This window comes from Ornithodoros turicata, chromosome 9 (genome assembly GCF_037126465.1).
Source record: "Ornithodoros turicata isolate Travis chromosome 9, ASM3712646v1, whole genome shotgun sequence".
NCBI lineage: Eukaryota > Metazoa > Arthropoda > Arachnida > Ixodida > Argasidae > Ornithodoros > Ornithodoros turicata.
The window spans coordinates 30,030,691-30,055,882 of record NC_088209.1 but is presented as its reverse complement, the minus strand read 5'-3'; the positions used below and the strand labels follow the sequence as shown (position 1 = coordinate 30,055,882).

At 46.3% G+C, this 25,192-nt stretch overlaps 1 protein-coding gene across 3 annotated transcripts in view; it reads right to left on the bottom strand.

Moving 5' to 3' along the window:
* LOC135368583 (calcium/calmodulin-dependent protein kinase type II alpha chain-like) overlaps window positions 1-24,992 on the bottom strand; it is a 106,862-nt gene extending 81,870 nt beyond the window's left edge. Inside the window, exons 1-2 of one of the 3 annotated variants that reach the window (XM_064601968.1) lie at window positions 24,832-24,992; window positions 11,230-11,324 (exon numbers count right to left, since the gene is read on the bottom strand). In XM_064601968.1, the coding sequence (XP_064458038.1) occupies window positions 11,230-11,324; window positions 24,832-24,944 (208 nt within the window). In that variant the 5' untranslated portion in view covers window positions 24,945-24,992. The remainder of the gene's footprint in view (window positions 1-11,229; window positions 11,325-24,831) is intronic. The other 2 variants (XM_064601966.1, XM_064601967.1) reach the window with 2 other exon arrangements.
* Between the last annotated feature and the right edge of the window lie 200 nt (window positions 24,993-25,192).

The following is a 25,192-nucleotide window of genomic DNA, read 5'->3' as shown; positions in this document are numbered from 1 at the left end:
CTGTGTATATTTAAAATTCATGCTGGGATGGGCCTCATTAGAATACTTATATCGGAGAACCCGGGCGAGTATAAAATTTCTATTTGAAGCCTTTTTGCGAGTCGGTATTCCTCGAATCAAGTACCTATTTTTATTTCTAAGCGGCTCGACCACCAGATGCAAAATTGAAATTTTATCGTTTTCGTTCAACTTCAAAGAAAGTAATGAACGAACGGACAGCGTCGTCCGTTGATTAATCAGTTTTAGTATATCGTATACGCTGTCGCCTTTGTGTACGTATAAGGGATAGCGAGGTGGTTCTGCGCAATGCGCACAGCTCTATGTCTTGCGCGTGCGTAGAACCACCAACGCTACTCCATACGTACGCAGAGGCGATAGCGTACACAACAGATAGCGTTGGCGGTTCTGCGCACTGCGCGAAGCTCTCTTTCAGTTATGGGCGTGCGCAGAGCCATCAACGCTATCCCTTACGTGCGCAGAGGCGATAGCACACGATGTACTAGAAATCTCTATTATTAGCGAGTTTTAGTGCATCGTACGCTATTGTCCTTTGCGTACGTAGGGGATAGCGTTGGTGGTTCTGCGTACGCGCAAACCATAAAGAGCTTCGCGCAGTGCGCAGAACCACCACGCTATCGCCTTTGCGCACGTAAAGGATAGCGTGGTGACTATGCGCACTGCCTCTATGTACTGCGCGTGCGCAGAACCACCAACGCTATCCCTCGCGTACGCAAATGCGATAGCATACGGTGCACTAAAACTTACTATTAGTGAGTTTTAGTATACCGAAGATAAGATTGTCGTGTCTATCGGAACCAATCGTAGTCGCGCGTGACTCAGAATCTTATCCACTGATTGGATCCGGTTGATACGGTTTGACGCAAGCCACGTTATCAACGGTCTGCTAAAACACTAATCTCTCCGTCGCCCGCTTTACCTGTTACCGTAAACAAGTGATATGTTCACCCTTCGCAACGTCGCTTATCATGCAACCCGCACTAAGGCGATTACTTCCTTAATATTTATTGTCCACTCACAACCAGATTGCGATCCGCCTAGCCTCTTGCTAACTGACGCAGAGCTAATCCAGCCAACATTCACGCGGCCTATTAACTGGGTCTGCATTGCTACTTTGGAGGCAGTACGGACTGACGACGCAATAACGTCTGCCCCTCTGTGAGCAGAGTACGTGACTATAGAGCAAGGACCCTGCACGTGACTCGTGACAACTGAGCTACGTTTAGGTATAGGAGCATTAGAATTAATTTACACGATTAATTAAGTACTACACTGATTAGGAAAAGCAGGCGACCTGCATTTTTTTTTTCTTCTCATGACTGCCTTCAATCCACACGTGACTGACGATTCGGGGGTTCGGACCACGACATAGGCACCCATTCCCAGCACCCCATTTGGAAGCTAGCGGTGGCGCTACTCATCGGCCCGGTTATTGCTTCCTCAATTTCTGCAATACTTTGTACACTTCAGCTTACCTTAGTATTTTTGTACAAGCGGTGGATGTTCCACGGGAGATGTTTCTTTCTAAAGTTGATTATCATCATCATTCTACGCGTTTTCATGGAAGCTGTTGCTGTCGTCAGCTATACGGTAGTCGTACGTCCGCTTCTGCGCGTTCAAAATTCAAATTTCCGTTGTCCAATCATGATGTAGATCTCGCGGGCCGATGAGTAGCGCCCCTAGCGGATCGTGCGGACGGGCTCCTCATAAGGGTTGCCGATTATGACATGGTCTTGTAATCTAGGTCGTGGTTCGGACAGTTGCACAAATTTCGCCATGGCTCCCTACTGGGATGATGTCATGACGGTGGCTGGCATGATGCGGGTTAATGCACAGCACGCGGGTGCAGGACAGCCCGGGTAAATAATCGTATAGCCGGGTTGACACCCGCAGTCCCGTTACCTGCATTCTATACAGGAACAAAAGAAAGTCGTCTTTTGGCGGGATGGGCGCATTGTCACAATATAGTCTATTAGACTATTTGCTGCGCTGGAAAGTCTATCTCAGGATGACGGCACTATAGGGGATAGTAGTTGTAATTACTCCCTTTTTTCTTCGGCCTCCCAGTTAAAGTAACGTGACTATGAAAGTAACGTAACTAGGAGATAGTCGAAATGATACGTCGCACTGATTTGAACCTTCGATCTATACAGAGTTCGATACAGAGTTAAATCTATACGTAGGGCGGTATACAAGTTTGCCACGAAACCGCCGGGGTTGTCACATGATCATCTGGAGCATTTCCTTTCAGCAGAACCGGCTCATTTACTTAGTTTATATTTGTTTAATTGTTACGGGGCTGAGAAGAGATTAGCTGAGACCGGACTCTCACCGTCCGTACCAAATGGGGCTTATCCCCATTTACCACTGCGCAGACACGTGCACGCGGTGCGCGGGAACAACGACGTCGCATGATTATGTAACTGCCAATAAAGAAGGGGCTTGTTGACGGCGTGCTCAAAACGAGTACATTTGTCGGGCGCCACACACGACGTGAGTTTCATATTTTCGTACCAGGTGTCTGTTTATAAGTATCCAACAATACTGCTGACCGCGCATCCAGATTAAATTCCATCGAATCGCTACGTGTAATATGGGTGCGTCGTGTTGTCGTACGATTCGACAAAAATGACCCTCCATACGAACGTTGAGGCTGCTGTCATAAACGTTTCCTGATAATGTACAGAGTCCAGACTTGTACGTAACGCGTTACAAGTAATTGCGTTACTTGTAATCAATTACTTTGAGTAACTTTTCGAGTAATCAATTACATTTTTGAACAAGTAATTTTTCAAGCAATTCGATTACAATTTTGAGTAAATAATTACTTTTGAAGTAGAAGTCTCACTCAAAATAATGATCTGCTGTGACAAATTGCCTGTGTCTTTGTTGGGCTATTCTACTGTAGTAAGTCCGCGTGAGTCTTTCGCGCTATTTCAGCTGTCCCAATCACTTGGGAGCTGGGGTTTTTCTTTTTTTCGAAGCACACAGGGGCGGAAATTTTTGCGTGAATTGGAAGTAACGGCAGACTAACGCGTTACTTTTGTACTCGGTACTCAATTACATTTTGAGTCGAGTAATTTGTAACGGTAATCAATTACTTTTGTTAGAAGAGTAACAGTAACGATAATCAGTTACTTTTTCTGAGTAACGGGCAACAGTCTGGCTACAGACCTACTGCATCGTCTGCGAACAATTATGATGTAATTGTCATCAAACTCAAGGCAAAGCGCTCGGTCGCTCGCTCACTCGAATAAATGCCTCCTCGCCCTCTTCCTTTAGTTACCTGCACGAATCAGTGCGAAAGAAATAAAATTGTTATAATAATATAGTCCTTAATGAACTGGCATGTGGTTTCAAAACACGACGTTACAGTGCAGTAGCAGTATTACGTGTGACATTCGATAGTTACATTTCTTCCTTCGTTGCGGGTCTTGGAACGGATGTTACGTACGTTCTAGATGAGGCAAGAAAGAAGACTGCTTTCCATACAAACGACACTAGATATCCACGTCACTTGACCTCGAGAGCTCTCAGGACAGTTTGCGAGCAGGCCAACGGACCTCAAGGTCGCCAGCTCGGTCCAGGAAAAGGTGGCAATGCGTGTCGCCAAGCGCGCCTCGCTCCTTCGTATAATCGACATTAATTTACACACGTTCCTCATACTGTGCATTCACACGACCGGTATCCCTACGGAATATTCAATTAGATGATGATGATTAGGATTTTAATGGCGCAAAGGCAACTTTCAATTAGAGAGAGAGGGAGAGAGTACTCTGATCCGCATCACCCGGATCACGCATAAAAAGGGGGTGCTGGTGAAAGAACTCGCCCTTGTCGGTCTCACAGAAGTGGGCGACGTCACGACTGACGCCCTGGGGGAATGTGCGTCCTGGGCCGACTTCTAAGGGAACTGTGCCGACATATGTCTCAAAGCGTTTGGAGAAAACAGAGGAAAAACCGCGACAGCGCAGCCGGCACCGGGATTCGAACCCATGTACCTCCCAGTCTAAAGCCCCTGGTACGTATAAAAAGGTAACTAACTCCTTAGCACACCGGCAGCACCAATAGATGCGCCATGTTCTGCGAACCACACCATATCGGTTCGATGTGCGCCCGTGCGCAAGATATAGACGCAAAAGAAGCGCCTCCCGCAAATAAGAGGACCGCACGGGAAGTGCGCGCGTTCGCTAATTGAAAATTCCAGAAGCCGGAAAATTAATCACGAAGCAACTCGAAACGAAGAAAGGAAATCATTTACGACACATATATGCACTGTACTGTTTGCACACGCGGAGTAATCTCGCCTTGGTTTCAAGGCGCACAAGGACGCGAGGTAATTTTCGGTACGTCGACGCAGTTTCCAAACCAGCGCGTCAGGGGCCTGTTCGCACCTGTTTTCGAACGCGAAAACGCGCATTGCATCCCTCTCGCGAAGTCGAATTTGTTTTTGTTGATGCCGATGACGGTAGGTTACGGTTTTGTGCTGTTTTTGACTTGTTTGTTCGCGCCGACGCCGCCGGTGGTGGTGGAAAAATGGCCATGACGGAGCCGCCGGTCAAAGTTCCATCGGCGCACACGTCTAGTTTAAAGGTACTGTCAGCAGACCTGCAATCTCAGAAAGCTTGTCTATTCTATAGCTCGTGCCCTCAATACTCACGTCACAATTTTCGTCCCAACTGCGCGGATTTTTTATTTTTTAAAATTAAAATTGGAAAGTACGGGCAACAATGTGTCGAAATCGCCACGTGCGCATTATTCGTGAAGGACGGCGGCAAAACTACATCGCATGCGCGTAACGCTGGGTTTAAAACAAAAAGTCGGCTACGTAGTCATGATGAGCAGCAAGTCAGTCGGGCACATAGATAAGTTCACACCGCCGCAGCCACAAACACAGACAAAAGGCACACACAAAACAGGACAGGGCACATAGATCACTGTTGCTCGCCAAATAGGATATTATTACCTACCAGATGTCGCCCCGAGCAGTTTTACCGCAATTTTACTAGCAAATTTAAAACACAGCGTTCTTTGTCACATACAAGCAACATGCTGCGCAGGAAACAAAACCTGACTTGTCTGCAAAAAAAAGAAAAACTCCAATAACGGTAGCAGCATTGCCTTGTAAGCCGGAATATACAGGGTGTGTCTCGGAAAGCGTGTCATCTAATTATAATATTTAAAAAAAAACTACGCCAACCTCGAATCATGCAGTCAACAGCATTTGTTCTTACCAGGTTTTTGCCACCTCCTGATGTGTGTGTTTAATTATGTAAATTTTTGCGAACTTAACTATGAAATTTGCCAAGTAAAGGGCACTTTTACCCTACCAATGTTAGGAGTGTGCCGAATTTACTCAAATTAATTATAATTGACAGGAATATTCAGGAGGCATCCCATCGGTAAAAAAAATAGCCGAACGTCATGTTTTTCGGAGAACCCGATCATAACGCGCGACGACTTTTTGAGCGCAATCTCTGTCAGTCCGATGAAATGAGGTTGCAAACCCAGCCCACAGAGTGATAGTAGAAAATGTGACAGTTCCTGAAATTGGGAGAGGGAATACATGATCCCAGCGGAAGCCAAATGCGATAAGCCATACATGTGTTATCTCTTTCTACGTTGCAGGTGTGGGGTGGGTTCCCAACCTCCTTTCGTCGGACTGACAACGACTGCGCTGAAAAATTCGTCGTGCGCTATCCTCTGGGAGCTCCGTAGAGCATAATGTTCGGCTATTTTTCCGACTGGATATCTCCTCAATATCCCTGTCAATTATCATGAATTTGAGTGAATTCGGCATGCTCTTCACACCAGGGGGGGGGGGGGGAAAGTGACCTTTACTTGGCAAATTTCAGAGTTCAGTTTGCAAAAATTTACATAATTACACTTACGTTACATGACATTCACATCAGGAGGTGGCAAAAACCTAGTAAGAACAAATGCCGCCGACCGCATGATTCTAGGTGGTCAGTTTTTTTATTATAATTCAATGACGTTTTCTGGGACACCTTGTACGTACACTGCAAGAAAAAATAAAAGGAGTAAACTGAGGAACAATTACACCTTCTCGTGCCTTAGCTTGCAATTGCTCCCCACTTTAATCCTCTAACCCTGAAAATTTACTCGGCAGCGCACAGCGAATAGTGCCTAAACTTCGTATAAGCTTCCGTGTATTTAGTTGGTTGTGGCAATGGATCTATAGACCTCAGAAGGACTAAAAGTACTCCTTTTTCCCTTAGGGTACAGGTGGAACCGGAATTTAGGTCAACTCTAATCTAGTAATTGTAAAAACCGTAAGAAAAGTTTTCACACACACAAATTCGCCTCGATAATATATATGCGATCGAAAAAGCAGCAAACGAGCACAGCCGGAGCCACAAGCACATTGGACAAGAAAGAAAAAGAAAGGAAAGGTTGGTAGTGTCCGCTACCCACTGATGCCAGATTCGTATTTCGGTCCTTTCTCGAAAAAGGGAGAAAAGTTGGTCCCGTAATCTGGTTTATAGCTGACGCTTTCAGGCGAAAGGAAAGAATTAACTCACTGGCTTTTGTAACCTGGCAGAGAGCGTTCAAAAGGGATAGCTTGGCTGTAGTATATTACGTTACCCACATCCCGCTGAGAAAGCTATCTGAACTTCTCTTTTCCAATTAACGGCAGGCCGCATGAGATATCACGAAACGTTCTATTGCTGCCTCGCTATACGTATACCCGTAGCACGGTCTACGCTGCCAGTTCGGCACCATTCGTAGAATCATCCCGACACCAAGGCCATATGAATTCGCTGCAACTTTGTGCTCCGGGCGGTATCGACGGAATAAACCGCATAAGAAGCGGACATTCTTGGCCTCGAACTTTGTTCCGCGTCAAAGCAGCACAAATATACTGGCGAAATACAACGAGTCGCGCTTTGGCATAAAGGAAAGGTATTCGCTTTGGTGAAGGGTGACACTTTTGATTCAAACTTCGCAGCACTGCACCAGCAACATGCAGCATGTAAGTAAAAATACATGCAACAACAGCTACGTGCATGAGGATGGGATGAGGTGCATACACGTAAAACAGCTCCATGCCCAGGGAACCAGTGCGAAAAGAACAAGAGAGTGTACCGACACGAACTATACATCCCCACGGAATATTCTAGTGGAAGAAAAAGTAGGAAACTTCACGGGGCGGAGGTTTTGTCCTGTCTTATGTTGAGCATTCGCAGAGGGTCAGAATATCGGGAGTGGCGTACTGCGTACAATGCAGACGACAGCGTCAGCCCTGTCGTCTGCTACGGAATATCTTGTGGCTGAGCTGCAGGATATTCCCCGTGGTTGGAAGAAAGCACAGGCATGACGTTGGGCGCTCGTGCACACATGGCAGCAGAAACGTTTTGCGCATCCTCTGTCGGAGTGTTCTCGGCAGGAACACACGAAGGTGCGAAGACACGGAGCTACATGGTGTGCGTTTTCGTCCATTGTTTTATTCGCACCATTCTTTTTTTCTTTCAACATTTTCCATCGCCAACTAACTCAACGGTTACTCCATAAGCAAAGGTGTAGCCGAAAGTAACTATATGCGCATTCTGGGGGCGACTCATCACAATCTCTTTACGAAAATACAAAAAAAATCGCGTACGAACGTTACAAACAGAAAGCGGAAAATGCCGCGCGCACGCTCTTTCACTTTTCTTCGCGTACCCACAGCGGCGCGGCGTTGACCCTTGCGCTTTGGACTGCCGTTTTCCCATCTGTCGCCCCCACCTGATGTATAGATGAGAGAGGAGGCCGTGGGCCCAAGAATATTGATCGCCAAGAGTTGTTCTTGGCGTCACCGCCCCCACTCGTTTCCGACGATTCCTGCCGGCAACTATTCTCGGCGGGCGAGCAGTGCACGAAATCTCTTCACTCCCTTCGGTGCTGACGAAATAAATGCGTACCCTAGGTACCGCGAGTTCAAAAATGTGTGTACGATGGAGCGAGAGTGCGACTTCAGCTCATTATGAAACTGGGTTTTTACGTTTTTACCTATCGCTGTCTCTCTCACTGCTTATGCTAAGAGGTTACGTACCACTTCCTCGATTTTTCTCCTAGACTAACCAGGCAGTGATTACATTAATTAATGTATATTAGGTGCTATGAACGAATTATCATCATACTTCGTTCTCCACGAGTGAACGTCTGATTATACTCCCGTATAAATATTCCCAACAGCGTTTTCTTCTAAGGAAGTTCGAACTTCACCTCTTGTATTCGGTCTGTTGTCATCCCACACCCTACAGGGAGTGGAGCAAACAGGAAAAAGTTTGGGTTTGTTGTAACATTTGGGGGCGCTCAACTTCGTTGAACTTCTGGAGAACCTTTCCAGCGAATAGCAACGTTCGCCCGAGGCTATAGTATATCATTACCATTCGGTGCATTTTTAACTAACAACTACTAAATATATTACTGAGACTGCGTGGACAGCAAGAGTATTTCTAATAACCCCTTGAAATTCAGTGAGAAAATAAATTACGGTAGGAGGAAACAGCCCACCGGTCTGCTGTAACGACATGAAGACAGGAAGGGATAAGAAAGGAATTATTGAAGAAAAATAAACTCGATGCAGGAATTGAATGAGTACAGGGGGCCGCCCAAAACGGTTTCAGTTTAGGACGTCCGATGAAAGTACGTGCGTCAGTTTGCCGGATAGCACAAAAGGTTTTGATGTATGCAATTTTTCCCCCGGAAAAAACTCAGCCGCGCGCGTTCACTGTGGACTCACCCCGCGGGGTGTAACGAGGAGGAGAAGGGCGACGCTCACGTGACCGATGACGGCATAATGCCAGCGCGTTCCCGTTCACTGCTCAGTCGAGGTCAGCGCATTGTCTTTTTCTTTTTGTCTTGAGGGCGTTCTCCTTTTGTAGTCTGTAAACCTGTAAACTTTTGGGGGGGGGCGGAATTCGGGATTGAAAGGGTGACCGTGCGCATGGAGCATTTCATTGTCCCGCAGGAGTTTCACAGGGGGCAATGCTTCTTCAGAGCCCCGAGCAGCTGACTAGCAGACGACAGCTATGTAGCAGACGACATTTCTCTGAACCAGTCAGCGAGCGCTGACAGTGTGACGTCAGCGCAAGGTCAGAGGATGGTACTGCCCTCCACCACAGTCGTGCACGGTCGCTTTTTGCCGCGCACTTTAAATTCCATCTCCGCGATAATTACGACTCTGTGGGGCGGATTACTCCTCATGGAGCATTATACTGGCCTGCTCAACAGTTTTACAGAAAGGAAACTGGGTGTTGAAAATCAAAATGGACGAATCAAAATGTAAAATGTAAGCATGGTGCGCTCATTGGTGAACATGTACGTATGCTGACTTCACATAATGGCGAAAGCAATATAAATGACAAAAAAGGATGACATGGTACTTGTACCCCCGATATCAATATTTCAAGCCTTCACCATCCAAAGCTTCACTCAATGCGCGGCAGGAGACCGTACGAAATGATACTCCTTTCTATAAGCTACGCGTTGAAACGCGCTAGGGATAAGGCTTTATCGCACTCCGTGACGTCGCTTACCGCCACTCGAGCCGACCTCGTCCAGGAGAAGCAACGACCATTTGTCTGACGCGAATCATTTTTCAAAACGAGGAAACCGTCGTTAGAGATGCTGCCACGGAACGAGAGCTGTTTATACTTCTTTTCTCACTCTTTTTTTATTCATCGCTAAACCGTTCTCAACACACTCCAGTACGCGTATTTGTATAGCTCCACAATGAAGACGCTGACGACACGCACGCGCGCGGGCTTTCCCGTGACTGTCTATACCACGTGATGGATGCACGTCGTTGATTGACAGATCACTTCATTATGGAACTCCTCTGTTTTTCCCCTCCACGTGGCTGCTCTACGCGTATCTTCAAGTCGTTTTGCGTGCGGAGTACAGCTGTGGAAACAGCACGATGAAGGTTTTCCGTTTACAAACATACTTCACCAGGGCTGCTCCGGGTAGTAATTTAAAAATGGCCGCGAATGCTGTAACCGCGCGAGTCCTTAATTTTCGCGAATGCAAAAATTCGCGAATTTTATGGGCGCGCGAAAATGTCGAGCAAAATTTTACACCTCGAAATATATTCTCGAACAGCAAACTTTGCCTCGACAGTTAGTTGTACAGGTTACTGGTAAGCGTTTCGACAGCCTTTAGAGCACAAGCATGTGCAATATCGCTTTCATCAAAACGTGTCACGCCCAATCTCGGACTTATCACGAAGTGAGCCACGAATTCAAGCGTCCAGAATTCGCGAAATCGCCTCGAATGTGCGACCGACTCGCGAAACGCCGACGCCGCGAAATTGAAGGGAATAGTTCTAAACGGCGTACATGCACACGGATACGACCTTCAATTGAAGCAGTCGCAATCAACAAAATACTCTCAGTAAGTAGCTAGCAATTAGAGTTCAAAGGGACAGTCTGGAATTGTCCACTGATTTTGACATTAGAGTTACATTCGGCTGTAAGTTACGTTGTAAGACGACGTTTCACCTGGCACAGTCGTTTTCGAGATATATGAGAAAAACGAACACCGTGTGCGCATCCGGCGGACGTCTCGGTGGTGTGCGACCGAGATACACCTGTGTGTGTTTTGAGATATGAGATATGGTCGGTAATCAGAGTAGATTTACACGTAACGTGTGTCAGCCTGTAGTGTGGCGACATGCTTCGAGATATGCTTGAAACATAATCAGCACGTTTAGTTGTGGAACAGCTTGATTCCTTTGCAGAACAACCGAAACCGTAGACGTCGCGATAGCTAAAGTGCTGGCTATAAAATTCAATTGTAAATGCGCGGCTGCGAATTTAATTGAAATATAGTGCACTGTGACTCTGCGCATTATAAGAAAGCACAAGACAGCCTCTGTTTAGCTTTGAAATTCGGACCGCACTGACGCTTTAAATTCGCGCGAGTCTATAAAGGATGACGATAGCATTTGAATGAATTTTTCAGCGTAGCTCGTCTCGTTCAGCCTGTAACACAACCGACTTCAAAATGCAACAAAAAAATTATAAATTTACGCTTACAGGGAGCAACGAAGTATCCCACCACCAACCCTTCGCTCATTTGCCTTCGTTGTCGCTTTATTGGTATACATGTGCAGCAGGGACAAATGGCCTTGTCTCTTGATTGCCACACTGAGACGAAGTAAAAACAAAGCCCCGAAGCTAGAAGAAAGAATTCAAATAGACTTACCCCTAGATGAAAGCTTCTTGGTATTGATGATCTTGGCTGCGAATTCTAATCCAGTCGACTTCTGCACACATCGTCGCACAATTGAAAAGGCACCCCTGGTGTGAGAAAGACATCACCTTTAGGAGCAGTACACAGAATTACAAAAGCAAAAACAGCACCAGAGTACACACCACACAAGCGCTGTCTAGCAACAGCAGGTTTAATGAACACACATCCTTAAATATGTGCGTGTGTGTGTGTGACTCACAGAGTCACACCAAACCGGAAGCTAGGATACGGCACGTGTCTACCCAGAAATTCCTTATCACTTAGGTGGATTGACGCCTGACTCATACAAGTATCTCTTTGCTTTCCCGTATGATAAGCTTTTATTATTTATCTTGTCATGCTGTCTATTAGCTCTGCCCAATATCACAGTGGAATGAAGCAAGGGGGCTGCACCCGCACTGGGTGGCCCCAAGAGATGCCCGGTGTTCCCGAAGTCCAGTATAACACACTGTCTAGTCTGTCCACTTTATACCTTACTACAAGTCATATAGGGATGCTATAAAGCACATTGCTCTTGCACTCAACGAACTTGTCTTTGTGGATAACTGCGCACGTGTTTTTTGGGGTTTCGTTTCTTGTTCACCAGCGTACAAAGAGTTGAGTTTCTGTGGCGCTGAAAACACTACAGGCACCTTATATCTAGACGTCACTGTTTTGATGTTCTGAGGCGTTCGGTGCATATCAGGCACCGACGGCAGGCCTGCCCTCCTCTCTCGCTTTTGTTGTTATCATAATTCAAAACTGATTTCCGTTACCGAGCTACAATCAAAATTATACCGGGCTCTTGCTTCGGCGCTAAGCATATTTCTATAACCTCGATTTCAGAGAGCTCTAACTTCAAAAAGGCCTGATATGATCACCTTCACTCGCAATAATCATTCACGTCGTTGTTAATTAATGTCACGGTCATACTTTTGTTACATCTATATATATATTAACATGCTGATAATACCAAATCACTTATACAGGTTGTTTGTAGGCTTGTATAATTTTTCACTTACAACTGCACTGTTAATGAATATTTATGTCATAGCCTACTTTACACTGTAACCTAATGCCCCTCCCCTCTTCAATGCTCTAAGGGGTAAATAAATAAATAAAATCTGAGGGTAAATAAATAAATAAAAGCAGTGAACGTCGTCTCAGCTCGTGCATCGGTGTTTTTAGTCCATGCTGCGCGTGCACGCGCGTGCTACGCCATGGAGCAGTCCCGGTGAAAAATATGGGTTGCGAAGGGGACTGGCGTCGCTGTCCGGAGAACGTGAAGATAAATGCTGTCAGTGGAACATTTGCGAGAACTGTTGTGGGCTACAAATCAGTGAATCGGTATTGAGAAATGCAGCGGTGCGCATCATACCACGCATATACGGAACACTACGATGGGGCCCATTCCAAGTCCACACGACCACGATAGTTATGCGCGCTTCTCCTGCTGTCCCATTGGATGCCGCCAAAGACGGCTCTGTTTTCATTGCGAGTTTCTTCTAAACGGTAGCGCTGTGTGAACTTATTTTGCTTGCATTAGACTAATTGAAACACGGACTTAGAGCAAGTTGTTTTTGCATTTTAGTGCCCTTTTAATCGCGTTATCCGCCACGCTCGTGATGAAACTTTCTGGATGTCTCGCGTTTGATCACAGTTTGATCCTGCCCAGAAACTGTCGTACAGCGTCCAATATCACACTTGCTCTGTACATTGCTTTATATCCTGGGAACCGTAACGGAAAGGCATATACCACGTTGCTCAGTTACAGAACGTTCCCAAACGGAAACGGCTGGTAGCGAATACGGGTGGTAGCTGATAAAGTAAGCTGTCTAGTGAAACATCAGGAACAACACGATGTCATGGTACATCGCTTACTACAGTTCTATTTGAACGTGGTCAGAATTTAAAAAATTCACACATAAGCATATTCTCTCTAATAGAACAAACACGTACATATCCGTTTAGAACCGTGTCTTCGTGGAATATTCCTTTCTGCCGTACGTACGGGTTGTGGTACTGCGTCCGTTATGTACAGGATGCCGAAGTTCTTAAATGACCTGGCCTCCAAGAATGTTAACGTTTCTTGTCTCGCAATTAGGCACATAAAGAAGCTCTTTTCGGTGTGATGGTTATGTTTGTTTTTGGTGCATAAATGTATTGCACAATTGTTTTCTATGTAGTTTACTTTTTTTTTTGTGTGTGTGTGTGTGTGTGTGTGTATTGGTTATTGCAGTAATTAGGTTACAGGACCTTGTCGAGCCTCTGGCTTTTTTGCCCTGCTTTTACACCATGGATGGTTACGCCTGTGGATGCGAAGGTGGCATGGTTATGCCCATCTTGAGTTGGACTCGGAATTTAAGGACGCTTTACTGGATGCAGACATCATCTTTCGCCTCAGGCGCTGGCCGTTATCCACCAAGGGAGATTGGCCATGACTAAGCTATTAGTTACTAGCTATGATTGATGAGGAGGATGAATTTGTGTCAACAGAGAGGCAATACAATGTGGGAGAGAGAGCAATGGAATAATAAAGAAAAGGAAAAGTATAGGGACGAGGGCGATACATGGACTACGCTATAGCTAGAAGCGGTACGTGAGAGCGATGGACAAATGATGTGATGCAAGATGCCACGGACCGACTCCACCTTCCGGTGTGAACTGCCCCAAAAGAGAGTAGCGCAGACGCACTTCTACCACGACCTACTAGACTAACGACCGTGTCATAATCGGCAACCCCTATGAGGAGCCCGTCAGCACGATCCGCTAGGGGCGCTACTCATCGGCCCGCGAGATCGGCATCATGATTGGACAATCGAAATTTGAATTCTGAACGCGCAGAAGCGGACGTACGACTACCGTAGCAGACGACAGCAACAGCTCTTATGAAAACGCCTAGAATGATGATGATAATCAACTTTAGAAAGAAGCAACTCCCGTGGGACATGCACCGCTTGTACAAAAATACTAAGGTAAGCTGAATTATACAAAGTATTGCAGAAATTGAGGAAGCAATAACCGGGCCGATTAGTAGCGCCACCGCTAGCTTCCAAATGCGGCGCTGGGAAGGGTTGCCTATGACATGGTCGTCATAATCTAGTAGGTCGTGGTCTCTACATATTTTTTCGCGACTCCTTAGCAGCCCTTGTGCAAAGGGGGGTGACAGAGCTGTCCACTGACAGCGTCATAACAGCCGCTCCATTACCGGAAATAGTAACGGAAATAAAACTGAAAGTGTGGTATCAGAAACGGAGAACGAAAATAGAGCAATAACGAAACTGGAAACGGCAGCGAAAATTCCCGCATTACCGTTTCCTGCTCATAACATCCTGACCTTGCGAAGCGGGAAGGGGAGGGGACTACAAAAAGAGAAGAAAAAAATATATTGGCGGGGCAATTACACCTCTGCAATTGCAAAATGTGTTTTTTTTTTTATATTTTGTTCCGTCGCTGGTACGTGACAGCGTATGTAGTACTTAAAAAAGTCGCCTTAATCGCCACTCTAGGTTTTAAACTCTAGGTTTTAAACACTCTAGGTTTAAACGCCGTTGCTAGGGATATACGTATATATGAAGAAAAATATGGAGGCGGTGGGGGCACAAAAGTGGATACGTCTACTCTATGAGTGTCACAATCATTTTCTTCTTGCTTCCATCTTGATTGTTTTCTCATAGGGATTTGGAGGTTTTTTGGTTGTAACTTTGGACTGCGATGTTGAATCGGTTTGAAATTTACCATGATGAAACGTCCCAATTAGACTTCCGCACGGACACAGGAATTTTCCGCCTGCATGGTAATTGGCGAGTACACGGCGTGCCGGCATGGGCAAACGTTGGTAGACTTTTGTGGCACCATGCAGCGCGTGCTCCGCATGGGGCAGGACTAGGACTGCGGATAATTTCGACCACCTGGGATTCTTTACAGAAACATTTAATACGAGACATACAAACGTGCGAAATAAATGTACACGAAACAAATAAAATGCAAAATGAACAGTACAAAGCTCGAGCCGCCTGAATGCATGAAGAAACCCAAGCAGCAGAACATCCCAATAGAGTCCCAATATTGCTCCAATACTGGATCAATATGCGGCCGGTACTGCCAATATCGGACCAATATTCGGCCGTATTGCCAATACTGGTCCAATATTGGGCCAAGATGTTGTGCTGCTTGGGAAACAAAGGATGTCGAACACCGTATAGTTAATCGATATCGCGTTCAAATAAAACCGTACCTACTCGGACGCACCCCAGCGACCCCGTCGTATTCCGCAGACTTCGACGGACGACAAGCACCCGCGTTACTGTGCATGCCACGAAAGCGCGCTACGCACCAGATCTGCTTTACTTTTTCGCAATGTTTCACATCACGCGGTAGCGGTCCAACAAGCGACGGCGCGGAGAAACAGCTGCCGGGCAATGGGGCACCACTACACTGATGTATCCTATAAACAGCGCAAAGGACATCTCTTCCGCCCTACAGAGGTTACATGTGCGGTGGACAACGAGAGCGCTTTGCGTGAGTGGATCAAAACGAGCAACCGTAATCAGTACGTGTGTAAGAAGTTTCTGAATTCCGTGTTAGCACCGCGAAGCAACTGTGGCGTACTGTGCGTGGGCAACTGTGACGTATGAGAGGCGTTCAGAAGTGGACAGATGGAGAGAGGACAGCTGGAAGAAGTGGGGGACAGGGTGGGGTTTGGGTTAGTCTGAGTGCAGGGCCGACTTCAGGGGGATTCGAACCCGCCTCACCTCCCAGTCTCGGCGTGGAAAGAGGTCATCCTAACCGCTATGGTTAGAAGTAAAGCTAGTCGAGGAAGTAAAAACGTACCTTTTAAAACCCGTAATTATAGGCCTGGCCGTAACTTCCGCGCTGCATCCTGCTTTGCCGATAGAAGTATAACGTTTTCGAATCCGCACGGTATTAAGTGCATTGATGTGCCTCGAACTGCATTTTATTGGACAATTGAGGTGACGATCTTCCTAAGTACTTTGCAAGCTGAAAACCGAAAACTTTTTCGTAATGTAGATTTTTTTTTTCTTTCAAATATAATGACCGCGCGGATATACTCTATATCCGTGCGGATTCGAATGCGGGTCTAGCATGGACGGGTACAATGCGGATGCGGATACTGTAAATGTTGTCCCACGCTCACCTCCAATCGTAATAACGGCTTCGTCAGGCGTCATCCCCAAAGATTGATGTTTCCGGTTTGCGGTGTTTAATTTTTCAAAAATTCGGTGTGACAAAAATCGGAGGTTATTTCGCCCATCATGAATCGGCAATTTGCGGTGGTAATATTTTAAACGTAAAGACACTCGGGGAAAAATTGACGAAAGTGGCACTTCCTATGTGCACACAGTATAAGCGGAATATTTGTATTTACGTTTTGTCGTTACACAAAAGCTAAAACCTGAGCTTGGAATAATTTGCCAGGTGTGTGTTATCGGATTCAAGCGCTACCGCAACAACGTCAAGTAGCACTCGACATGCTTTTGCACCGGCCACCGTTCTGCATGAGCCGTCCGAAAGCTAGAAACAGAGAAGTCCCCTGTATAGGAGTTACGTGAAAGAACTGATGTTCTGTGGCTGGAACAACATAGAAGGGACAGATACATAGCTCAATTGGTAGAGCCCTGGACCGTTCACCACCTGGACCAATCCAGAAGATGTGGGTTCAAGTCCTACAGCTGGCTAGCCTTTTCACTGACTTTCATCTTTCATCGTTAATTTCTTAGGCAAATTGAGGCCTTGTATGTATTTGCCCCTTCTATGTTGTTCCAGCCTCAGAACATCAGTTCTTTCATGTTCATCAGTTGCCGCCTGCGTCGACCCCGTCGTATGAATGTGTGTATGAGTGAGCAAAAATGTAAGAGTGAAAGGAGGATGAGTGAGAGAGAGTGGCTGGTTTGTCCCTTCAGATGACGCACCCTGGAAGTCGCTGAGAAGGCGTGTTAGCTTAGCTCAATCGGTAGAGCCCTGGACCGGCAATCCAGAAGATGTGAGTTACGTTTATCAACAGGTACTTTGATACAACAGATAATTTCGGGTGCACGTTCTGGTGACTATCGCTGTACAGCTATCTTCACCGACCGCTTAACAAATTTACCGGCGTACGTTTATCGTCGCTTTTCGGTACGTACCGAAAACCTTTATACTGAACTGCTATTAAAGACTCCTCACACGACACAACTGCATGCAGGGTAGGTGCACATAATTATACGTGCGGTATGCTTAAACCGTGAGAGCCAATCTATCTTACGGTGAGTAGCCTCGCGATCGACAATGTCACAGGCCGATTTATTGCGGAAACGTGGTTATGCAGACTGGCAGAACGGAAGGCTGTCGCGTCAACAAAGCCGTGCATAAAAATAAAAAGTCGAGAGTCCTCGAAAATTTACGCAATCCTGGTCCCACGCCAGCGGCAGCGTTACATAAGCTAAAGTTGCGCAGTCTTTAGTTTCGGAGTGGACGGAAACCTTGCAAGAAAATTTTACTTTGCATCGTCCTGCAAACCTGTTTTGATTACTGCACTTTTCATTTCACACCCAGTAACTGGGAGGACATCGAAGGATATAAAAGGACTACAACTATAGGGTGTCTACCAAGCTACAGCCTTTTCCCGGGTTTTCACCGCCTATTTCAAGCGAATTCCGTGACCAAAATAAGAGGGAACTTGGTGTCTACGCGTACGTTTTGATGCAGATCACTCATAAAACAGATCATCTGTTGAATAATTGAATCAAACCGATCAATTATGGAATGAAAACAAACAAAATACGAATACATGTTTCTGTTTACTGTTTAAGAGAAGCAATTTAATGCTGCAGTCGAGAGAGACATGGTACCGTGCCTCATTTATGACCGGTATTTGTCATTCTTCTTTTTTTCTTTTTTAAGGTCACTTATTAGTTAGACTGCCCTACTTTTCTGACTCTGAGCTCGTCGTACTGGCCTGCCGCGTGGTCGCTGAACCGCACTGGTCGGCCCTCACGATTCACTGAGTCTACTTTGTTTGCGATTTTCCCTGACTTCAGCAGCTTTTTGACAACTTCCCCGACGAATCCCCGACCTTTCCAGTAGCATCGAAATTTCCCAACAATTCCTGGTTTTCCAGCTTGGCGGACACCCTGTACAACATATATCCAATTGTCACGGAAAGTGAGAAAGAAATTGGCAAAGTGAATCCTGCAGGTGGTCATCTTCCAGGGTGTGAGGGCATGCAGGACTCTGAGCTCAGATCATCGAGAGCATGCGGGCACGTAGATTGCTCCCGTCGCCAGCTGATATCTGTCCGTCCCATTTGTAATGATCGGGATGATTGGAAAATCAAACTCTAGCAAGCAGCACTTGGACTGTATAGGCCTAGGGAGTGACCTTTTCGGGTTAAATGCCTTTCTCAGATTCGGGGCGTAAAAATCGGGCGCTATTTTTAAATCTGTAATTCGGGGAGAAATCGGGCGATAATTCTGCCTTCGGGTGTTATCGGGTGTTTTCGTTTCTCCTCTTTTCTATTATTTCCTTTCCTAATCTCTCTTTTTTGTTCTTTCGTTGTTTTTTCGTGAGATCATGACCTTCCAGCGGTAATCCGCGAAGGCATAGACAGTGTTGAGTGACACACACTGTTGACACACATGGGTGTATTGCTGACACACGTGGCGACCTTTGTTCGTCTTCAGTAGAAACGTCACTAGAGGATTTCATAGTGACTGGAATTCGGGGAGAAATCGGGTTTAAGCCGAATTGGTCTGAGGTCAGTTCGGGGGGGAATAACCGGGCGGAATCGGGTTGAACCCGAAAAAGTCGCTCTCTATGTCTAGCCCTCCCATAGCGACCCTTCCGAAGTTGGACGATTGTTCGCATGACGGTATGACACGATGGTATGAGGTGTGGTGGTGGTGGCGTGGTATTTCCGAGCGATCTGCCTGCCTAACGGAATGTTCCTCTGGGGTGGGGGATTGTGCATCCTGGGCCGACTTCACAGAAAACTTTGCCGACATTTGTCCTAAAGCCTCTGAGAAAAACACCCAGACCGCACAGCCGGCAACCGGATTCGAACCCGTGTCACATCCAAGACTCAGCGTGGAATGCCATCACCGCATAGCCACTAAGCCAAGGGAACTGCCTTAAATAATTAAAGGTATGAGGGCGTGACAGCAAGAGCGGTCTCCCCTTGGGAGAGTTGTCAGGTATGTAATACAGAGCTGCAGTCTGTGTATACATAGGGGTCCACCTCTATATAGGTTGTTCTACTTGACAATACACTACCGCGTGCCATTTATTTTTCTGTTTTCGGATTCGTGACTGACGCTAGAATGCTCCCAGCTCGATATGCAGTAATGAGATGCCGACTCATCCATGCATGAAAGCCGCGCGTGCTGCGGATGGTCTGCGGTTAAATCACCCCATCAGAGGTATCGTAGTACCCCTGCATTCGGTCGCAGGTATGCTCTGCACGTCCACCAGCCTACTGGGAACTAGAGTCACTAGATAAGCTACGCTTCAGAGTATCGACACTGAGTTCCGAGAGCGAGCATGCGCCATCTTGTTTCCGCGCCACGCTACCCACGCGAACGCGCACTTTAGCGCACGGTGCCATCTATTGTGCGTGGGTGAACTGTTCCTTTTGTTTACCAGAAGCTCATCAAGGTTGACGGCCATGAGCTCATCTTGACGTCCTCGGACGCTCTGGTTGACAATGCATGGATTATCGCGCAACAATCATACACTCTTCTCTATCCCACACGAAGCATTGTTAGCCGTCTTTGATCCTCAACTTGGGATGGTACCCGTGTGGTGCGGAAACAAGATGGCGCTCCTGTTCTCCCTTGGACCTCGGTGTCGATACTCTGAAGCGAAGCTTATTTAGTGACTCTACTGGGAACTTCGGAGACGCGTCAAGCGCTTCTGAGGCGCGTATACCTACACGTAACTTCTTTCAGAATTGTGAACCCGCCAAGAATTTAAGCCCATATCCAAGCAAGGTTTCATTACTTAATATGGGTTTGAGATCATTTCACTTTCAGCGTTTTTGACGCACAACCGAGAACTAAATGCGAGACCGCGCGCGACTCAGCGGCTGAATTTTATAGTTCACCATAGCTGAATTCTGAATTAATATTCCATTCTACTCGCAACATTTTCGTTACGGAACTTGCACCAGGCGAAGCATCTTTCGGAAAAAAAAAAAAGCGCTGATGTCAAATATGGCTAGAACAAAGTGGGTTCTCGCAGCTAAAATATCATTAACCCTGACAGTATATGGCTGGTGGATAGACCCCATAACGACAAAAGCCTGCACATATGGTCGATAACAACGCAGTCTCCGTGCTGTCAATTTATTTACTGTAATTCGAAGCAATGCAAGCAAGGCTTCTTTTTTGTGACGTGGGTCTCATGAAGCACAAGAGGACCTCCTGGACATGCTCAACACCACCTAGATAGAGAAAGCCTGCTCGCTCGTCGACGTGACGTAACAACCAAGAGTCAGCCAATCAGGATCGTGTTTTCAACGGCCGTAGCCAATCACGGACGTGCTTTCAGCGGTCGCCATAGAGACGAATCACCGTCGTCTGCGAGTAGTGATTGAACTTTCTCGCGTACTAAATGGGAAAAACTTTAAAATAAAGCGCAAAACGGTCCCATATCTTTCTCAAAAGAAAACGTGTTGCACTTTTTGTCTACAGATTCAAGTCTACAGTTTTTTTTTTCCTTTTTTTTTCCTTTTTGTTAGGTGCAATCATTTGCGAGTTCTTGAATTTGCAGAACGGCGAATCCCAGCAGTAGCAGACGAATTCTGACTTTATATGTCCACGTAGCGAAGGAGGGAGAGAAGGCAATAAGCAGGCCTTCTGTATCTAGCTGGCGTTGACATGCCCCTGGCAGCTAGGACTTATTAGTCAATCATGTGTTTGTTACGTGCACAAAAGACTTGCAGGAAGGCTGTGTGTCGGCTGACCATACCTTCAACTAAGGACCTTTCCGTGAATGTAGTCGATTGATCACCTTCCCCTCATCAAAACCTTGAGGTCAAGGGCTGAGGTGGCTCTGACCTGGGAGGGCGGCGTGACATACGCTACGCATTATATAACTTGAAGCAGCCATGCTTGGCACGCCCAGTACAGTCCTTATCTTATTATCGGGCGCAGGCTCCAGGTACCCAGGGCTCAAGGACACATGCGACTTCCGTGGGGGCTTTCGGACCACGCAGATCGTGGCTTAAAGGGGTTGAGACAGTTTCATAGATGTGGTTCATTACATCATGGATGCATTGTACTGCACCCCAGAGTACAGCGAGGAAACAAGAATTATTATTCTACGTGTCGTACTTAGCGAGATACAAGCCCTGAAACAAACTCCCGAGCGGAGCAAACTCCGCGCAGACGTCACAGAGCTCAGAGTTCCGTCCATTCCCATTGGTAGCTGCAAGCACGTGACTTCTCGTGCGCTGCCTCACTGGCGGCGGCGAGAACAGTGACGTCAGATCCGCCCGAGTTCCGGTATTCGCGGTGCCCATTTTTTCCGCTTCTATTACCATCCTCGCTGTGAAACTTTCAATGCACGTTCACATTTGTGCAAAGAACCGTCTTTTAAGACTCTCTAGGATAACCTGGGGTGACCTGTTGCAACCCCTTTATCCGTCAATGGGTGTAAACTGACGGCAATGCCGATCAGTGCCACTCTTCACTGTGTATATAGTCCTCACTATTATCTAATATCTCTAATATTATCTAATCTAATCTATCTAATCGAATTATCTAATATCTCTGCGCTAACTATATCGCTATGTTGATACGCAACAGACAAACCGGAAAAATGTCAATCGCTCGCAGTCCATCATCTACGCTGTAGTGGAAGCCAAGTTTACACGCCGTGCAATGTGCGCTGTGTCACACGCCTCACAGTATATCAAATATAGTAGCTCTGTTTGCAGTCTGAAATGCATGAACCTCATAAATGGCACGCTGCTTGACTGATCGACAGGGTATCAGCTGTCCATCCCAGCGAGCCCGACAGCCAGGTTGCGCTCATTGTCGACAACAAAGAACGATGCTTGCGAGTGCAAACATCCTCTCGCTCGATCATCCGCCCTTCCCTCACATAGTGAGCACTGATGCGCGTAATACGAGCATACTATCGGTCAGATGGACAAACAATCACCAGCGAGCATTGTTTCGTCGGCCATCTTGTATTCGCCAAGAGTGAAGAGTGCAGTGCTTCGATCGTGCACTTCTCACGTTCGATGCACCTATATGTTGTTGGCCTGCTGAGCGGCTGTTCCGCGCAACTTATTGTTTCGCCGTCATCCGCACCACGGCAATCTAAAAAGTAGATGTGTGTGTGTGTGTGTGTGTGGGGGGGGGGTGATGAGACTATTTCGAAGGCAGGTACAACTAGTGGTTTACCCAGAATCGCAAGCAGGTGGTTACAAAAGGTGGTTACCAGTGATTTATCCAGACACCCCCCCCCCCCCCCCTCTACGCACCCAAAATCTGGAGCATATTGCCTCCTAAAATCTCGCGTGATTGCGCAATATTTTGTCAAAAACATTTAAATACACCCCCTTGTGGAGCCCAATAAACACCCTTTCAAGGACGAAATTCTGGGTAAACCACTGGTGGTTACAAAAAACGGAGGGGCATTACTACAACAATTCTATATCGTTGCCAACCTGTCTATTGCTGAGTGCTAACCAGTGATGGTTCTTTGACGAGCGCCGAAATGTTGCCATCAAAATGGTGTTTTGAGTATATTCTAGAGATGGGCCAACCGAATCCGCGAATCCTAGGCAGGGATCCGAGATTCGGGAATCCGAATCCCAGGATCCCCAGTGCCTTTAGTGCGAATCCCAGTGCCCTTAATCGAATCTTTCGAATCCACCAACCACGTTTGTTTGTTTTTTTAAACTTGGCGCCTCCGGAGTCCACCGAAAGCCTCATTGGTCGGTGGGTGTTTTCTTGTTTACATTGCTCTGGACTGAAATAGTTAAGGCAGGAAATCTTACCTTACAAGTTTAAAAGCAACATGGTTTTGCTTTTTGATTGTTTCTTAGTTTCACGGAAAGAATTCAGACTCGAGAGTTTATGTATTTCCTGTAGTCGAGTACATTTAGGAAGAAGTATACAGGTGTGTTTGCTCCTGAAAGTGAAATATTATCTAATTTGTTTCTCAGGAAACAAAGATGTGAAATTCTGCTTCGAATACACTTTACAATAGAAGTGTTGTTTTCCCTGTTCTTTTTTAACTCTTTTTTCTTTTTTTAAGAAATGATTCGAAAAATTCGATATTCGTAAGATTCGTGGATTCGCAAAACCTTGCTTGGATCCGGATTCGAAAAATTCTGGATTCGTCCCATCTCTAGTATATTCCATCTCCTAGTGATACCATCTTTACTCTGGACAATATGGACAATATGTTATCCGTCCGTTATCAGGCTTGGAGACGGTGTTTTCAAGAGTCTTGCTGTTGTCGCATTATAGGACGAGCAGTTAGTTTTTTTTTTAAATCAACAGAGATGGCAAAATGATGGTTACACGCCCCTGGTGGTATCTGGAATTCAATAATCATCTGACAATATTCTCACGTTGGTAACGTTGCACAGTATTTAACCCAAGCACTAAGCGCAACGAGTTCTAACGAAATAATTTGACGTCGTGGAACTGTTGCAGCGCAATGCAAAACCCAGGCAGTTGTAAACATTTCTACAATTAATGGTTACTATTCTCAAGCCAATTTCTGGCCAATAGCCTTCACAAAGCAAACTGCATATACTTCACGCTGGATTTGTTGCTAAGGCTCACTGTACTGAGCACCGAATAACGTGCAAGAAAAACGTTGGTTAATTAGCAAATGCGAAAGCTGAAAATCAATTTGAGTGGCGCCTGCTTGTGTACAGGAAACGTAGACGTCGTTGCCACCAACTCAATTTTTTCTTCTGATATTAAACCAAAGTGGCGAAATAAACAATGCAAATGCTCCCTCCCACACCGATAAGCAACATCTGAACACGAAGAGACGGCTGCAGGAAACAACGAGTACCTTATCTAGTTTTCAGTGTGGTGCGTGAAGACAAAAACAAACAAACAAAAAAGAAAATGAAAGGGCAAGACAGCACACGCCTCCCCAGTAAAGACCTCACTGTCTACAATGCATGCAGTCTTTTTATAACGAGAAGTCACCCTCTTCCTTCGGTGCCGCCGAGAATTCGGCACTCGAGCGCGAGGAGAGACGAAAAAAAGAAAAAGAAAAGCGCAGCGCCCACAACAGACGAACTCAAAAAGGTACACCACGTGATTAGACTGCAAAGACACGGCAAAGCCCGTCCCTACTATGCACTGTTGCGATAATTAGATACAAAATTATGGTCCGGTATATCTGTATTTCGCCGCAGAGCAACCAGCAACATCTGCAAGGGCGAAGGAATTATCCCCGGCAGTATCCGATGCGCGCTCCCGCCGCGTAAGAAATTCCCTCAAAATGCAGGACGCCGCTCTCGAACCCGTCAGCAACGATTGTATCTCGAGGGTTTCGTTACAAATATTTTAAAGCGTAAAAACAATTGAGTTTACTTACTTTCCTAGTTCTTCCTTTAGCTCGTAATTGTCACTAAATCTTGTTGTGGGTGTCGGGGCAGCCATATTGATTAAACTGGATGAGGGGAGATGAAGGGTCTCGCGGAATCTCATCCTCGGCGAGAGTGTCCCGATTACCGTTTCTTGGCGTGGCGTATTGCGCGCGCAGCTCTGCAAAGTTGCCCGCTGCGGCGCTCAGGTACAAGGTGATGTTTTCTTTGGGTTTTCCGACAAGTGACGTAACACACCGGCAGACGATCAAAGCGGCGCCGCTTGGGGATCAGCGAAACACACTGCTCAACCGGCTCGCTAGTTCAGTTCGCTCAGTTCTGGTTTCGGTTTCGGCACGGTGTACGTTTTGC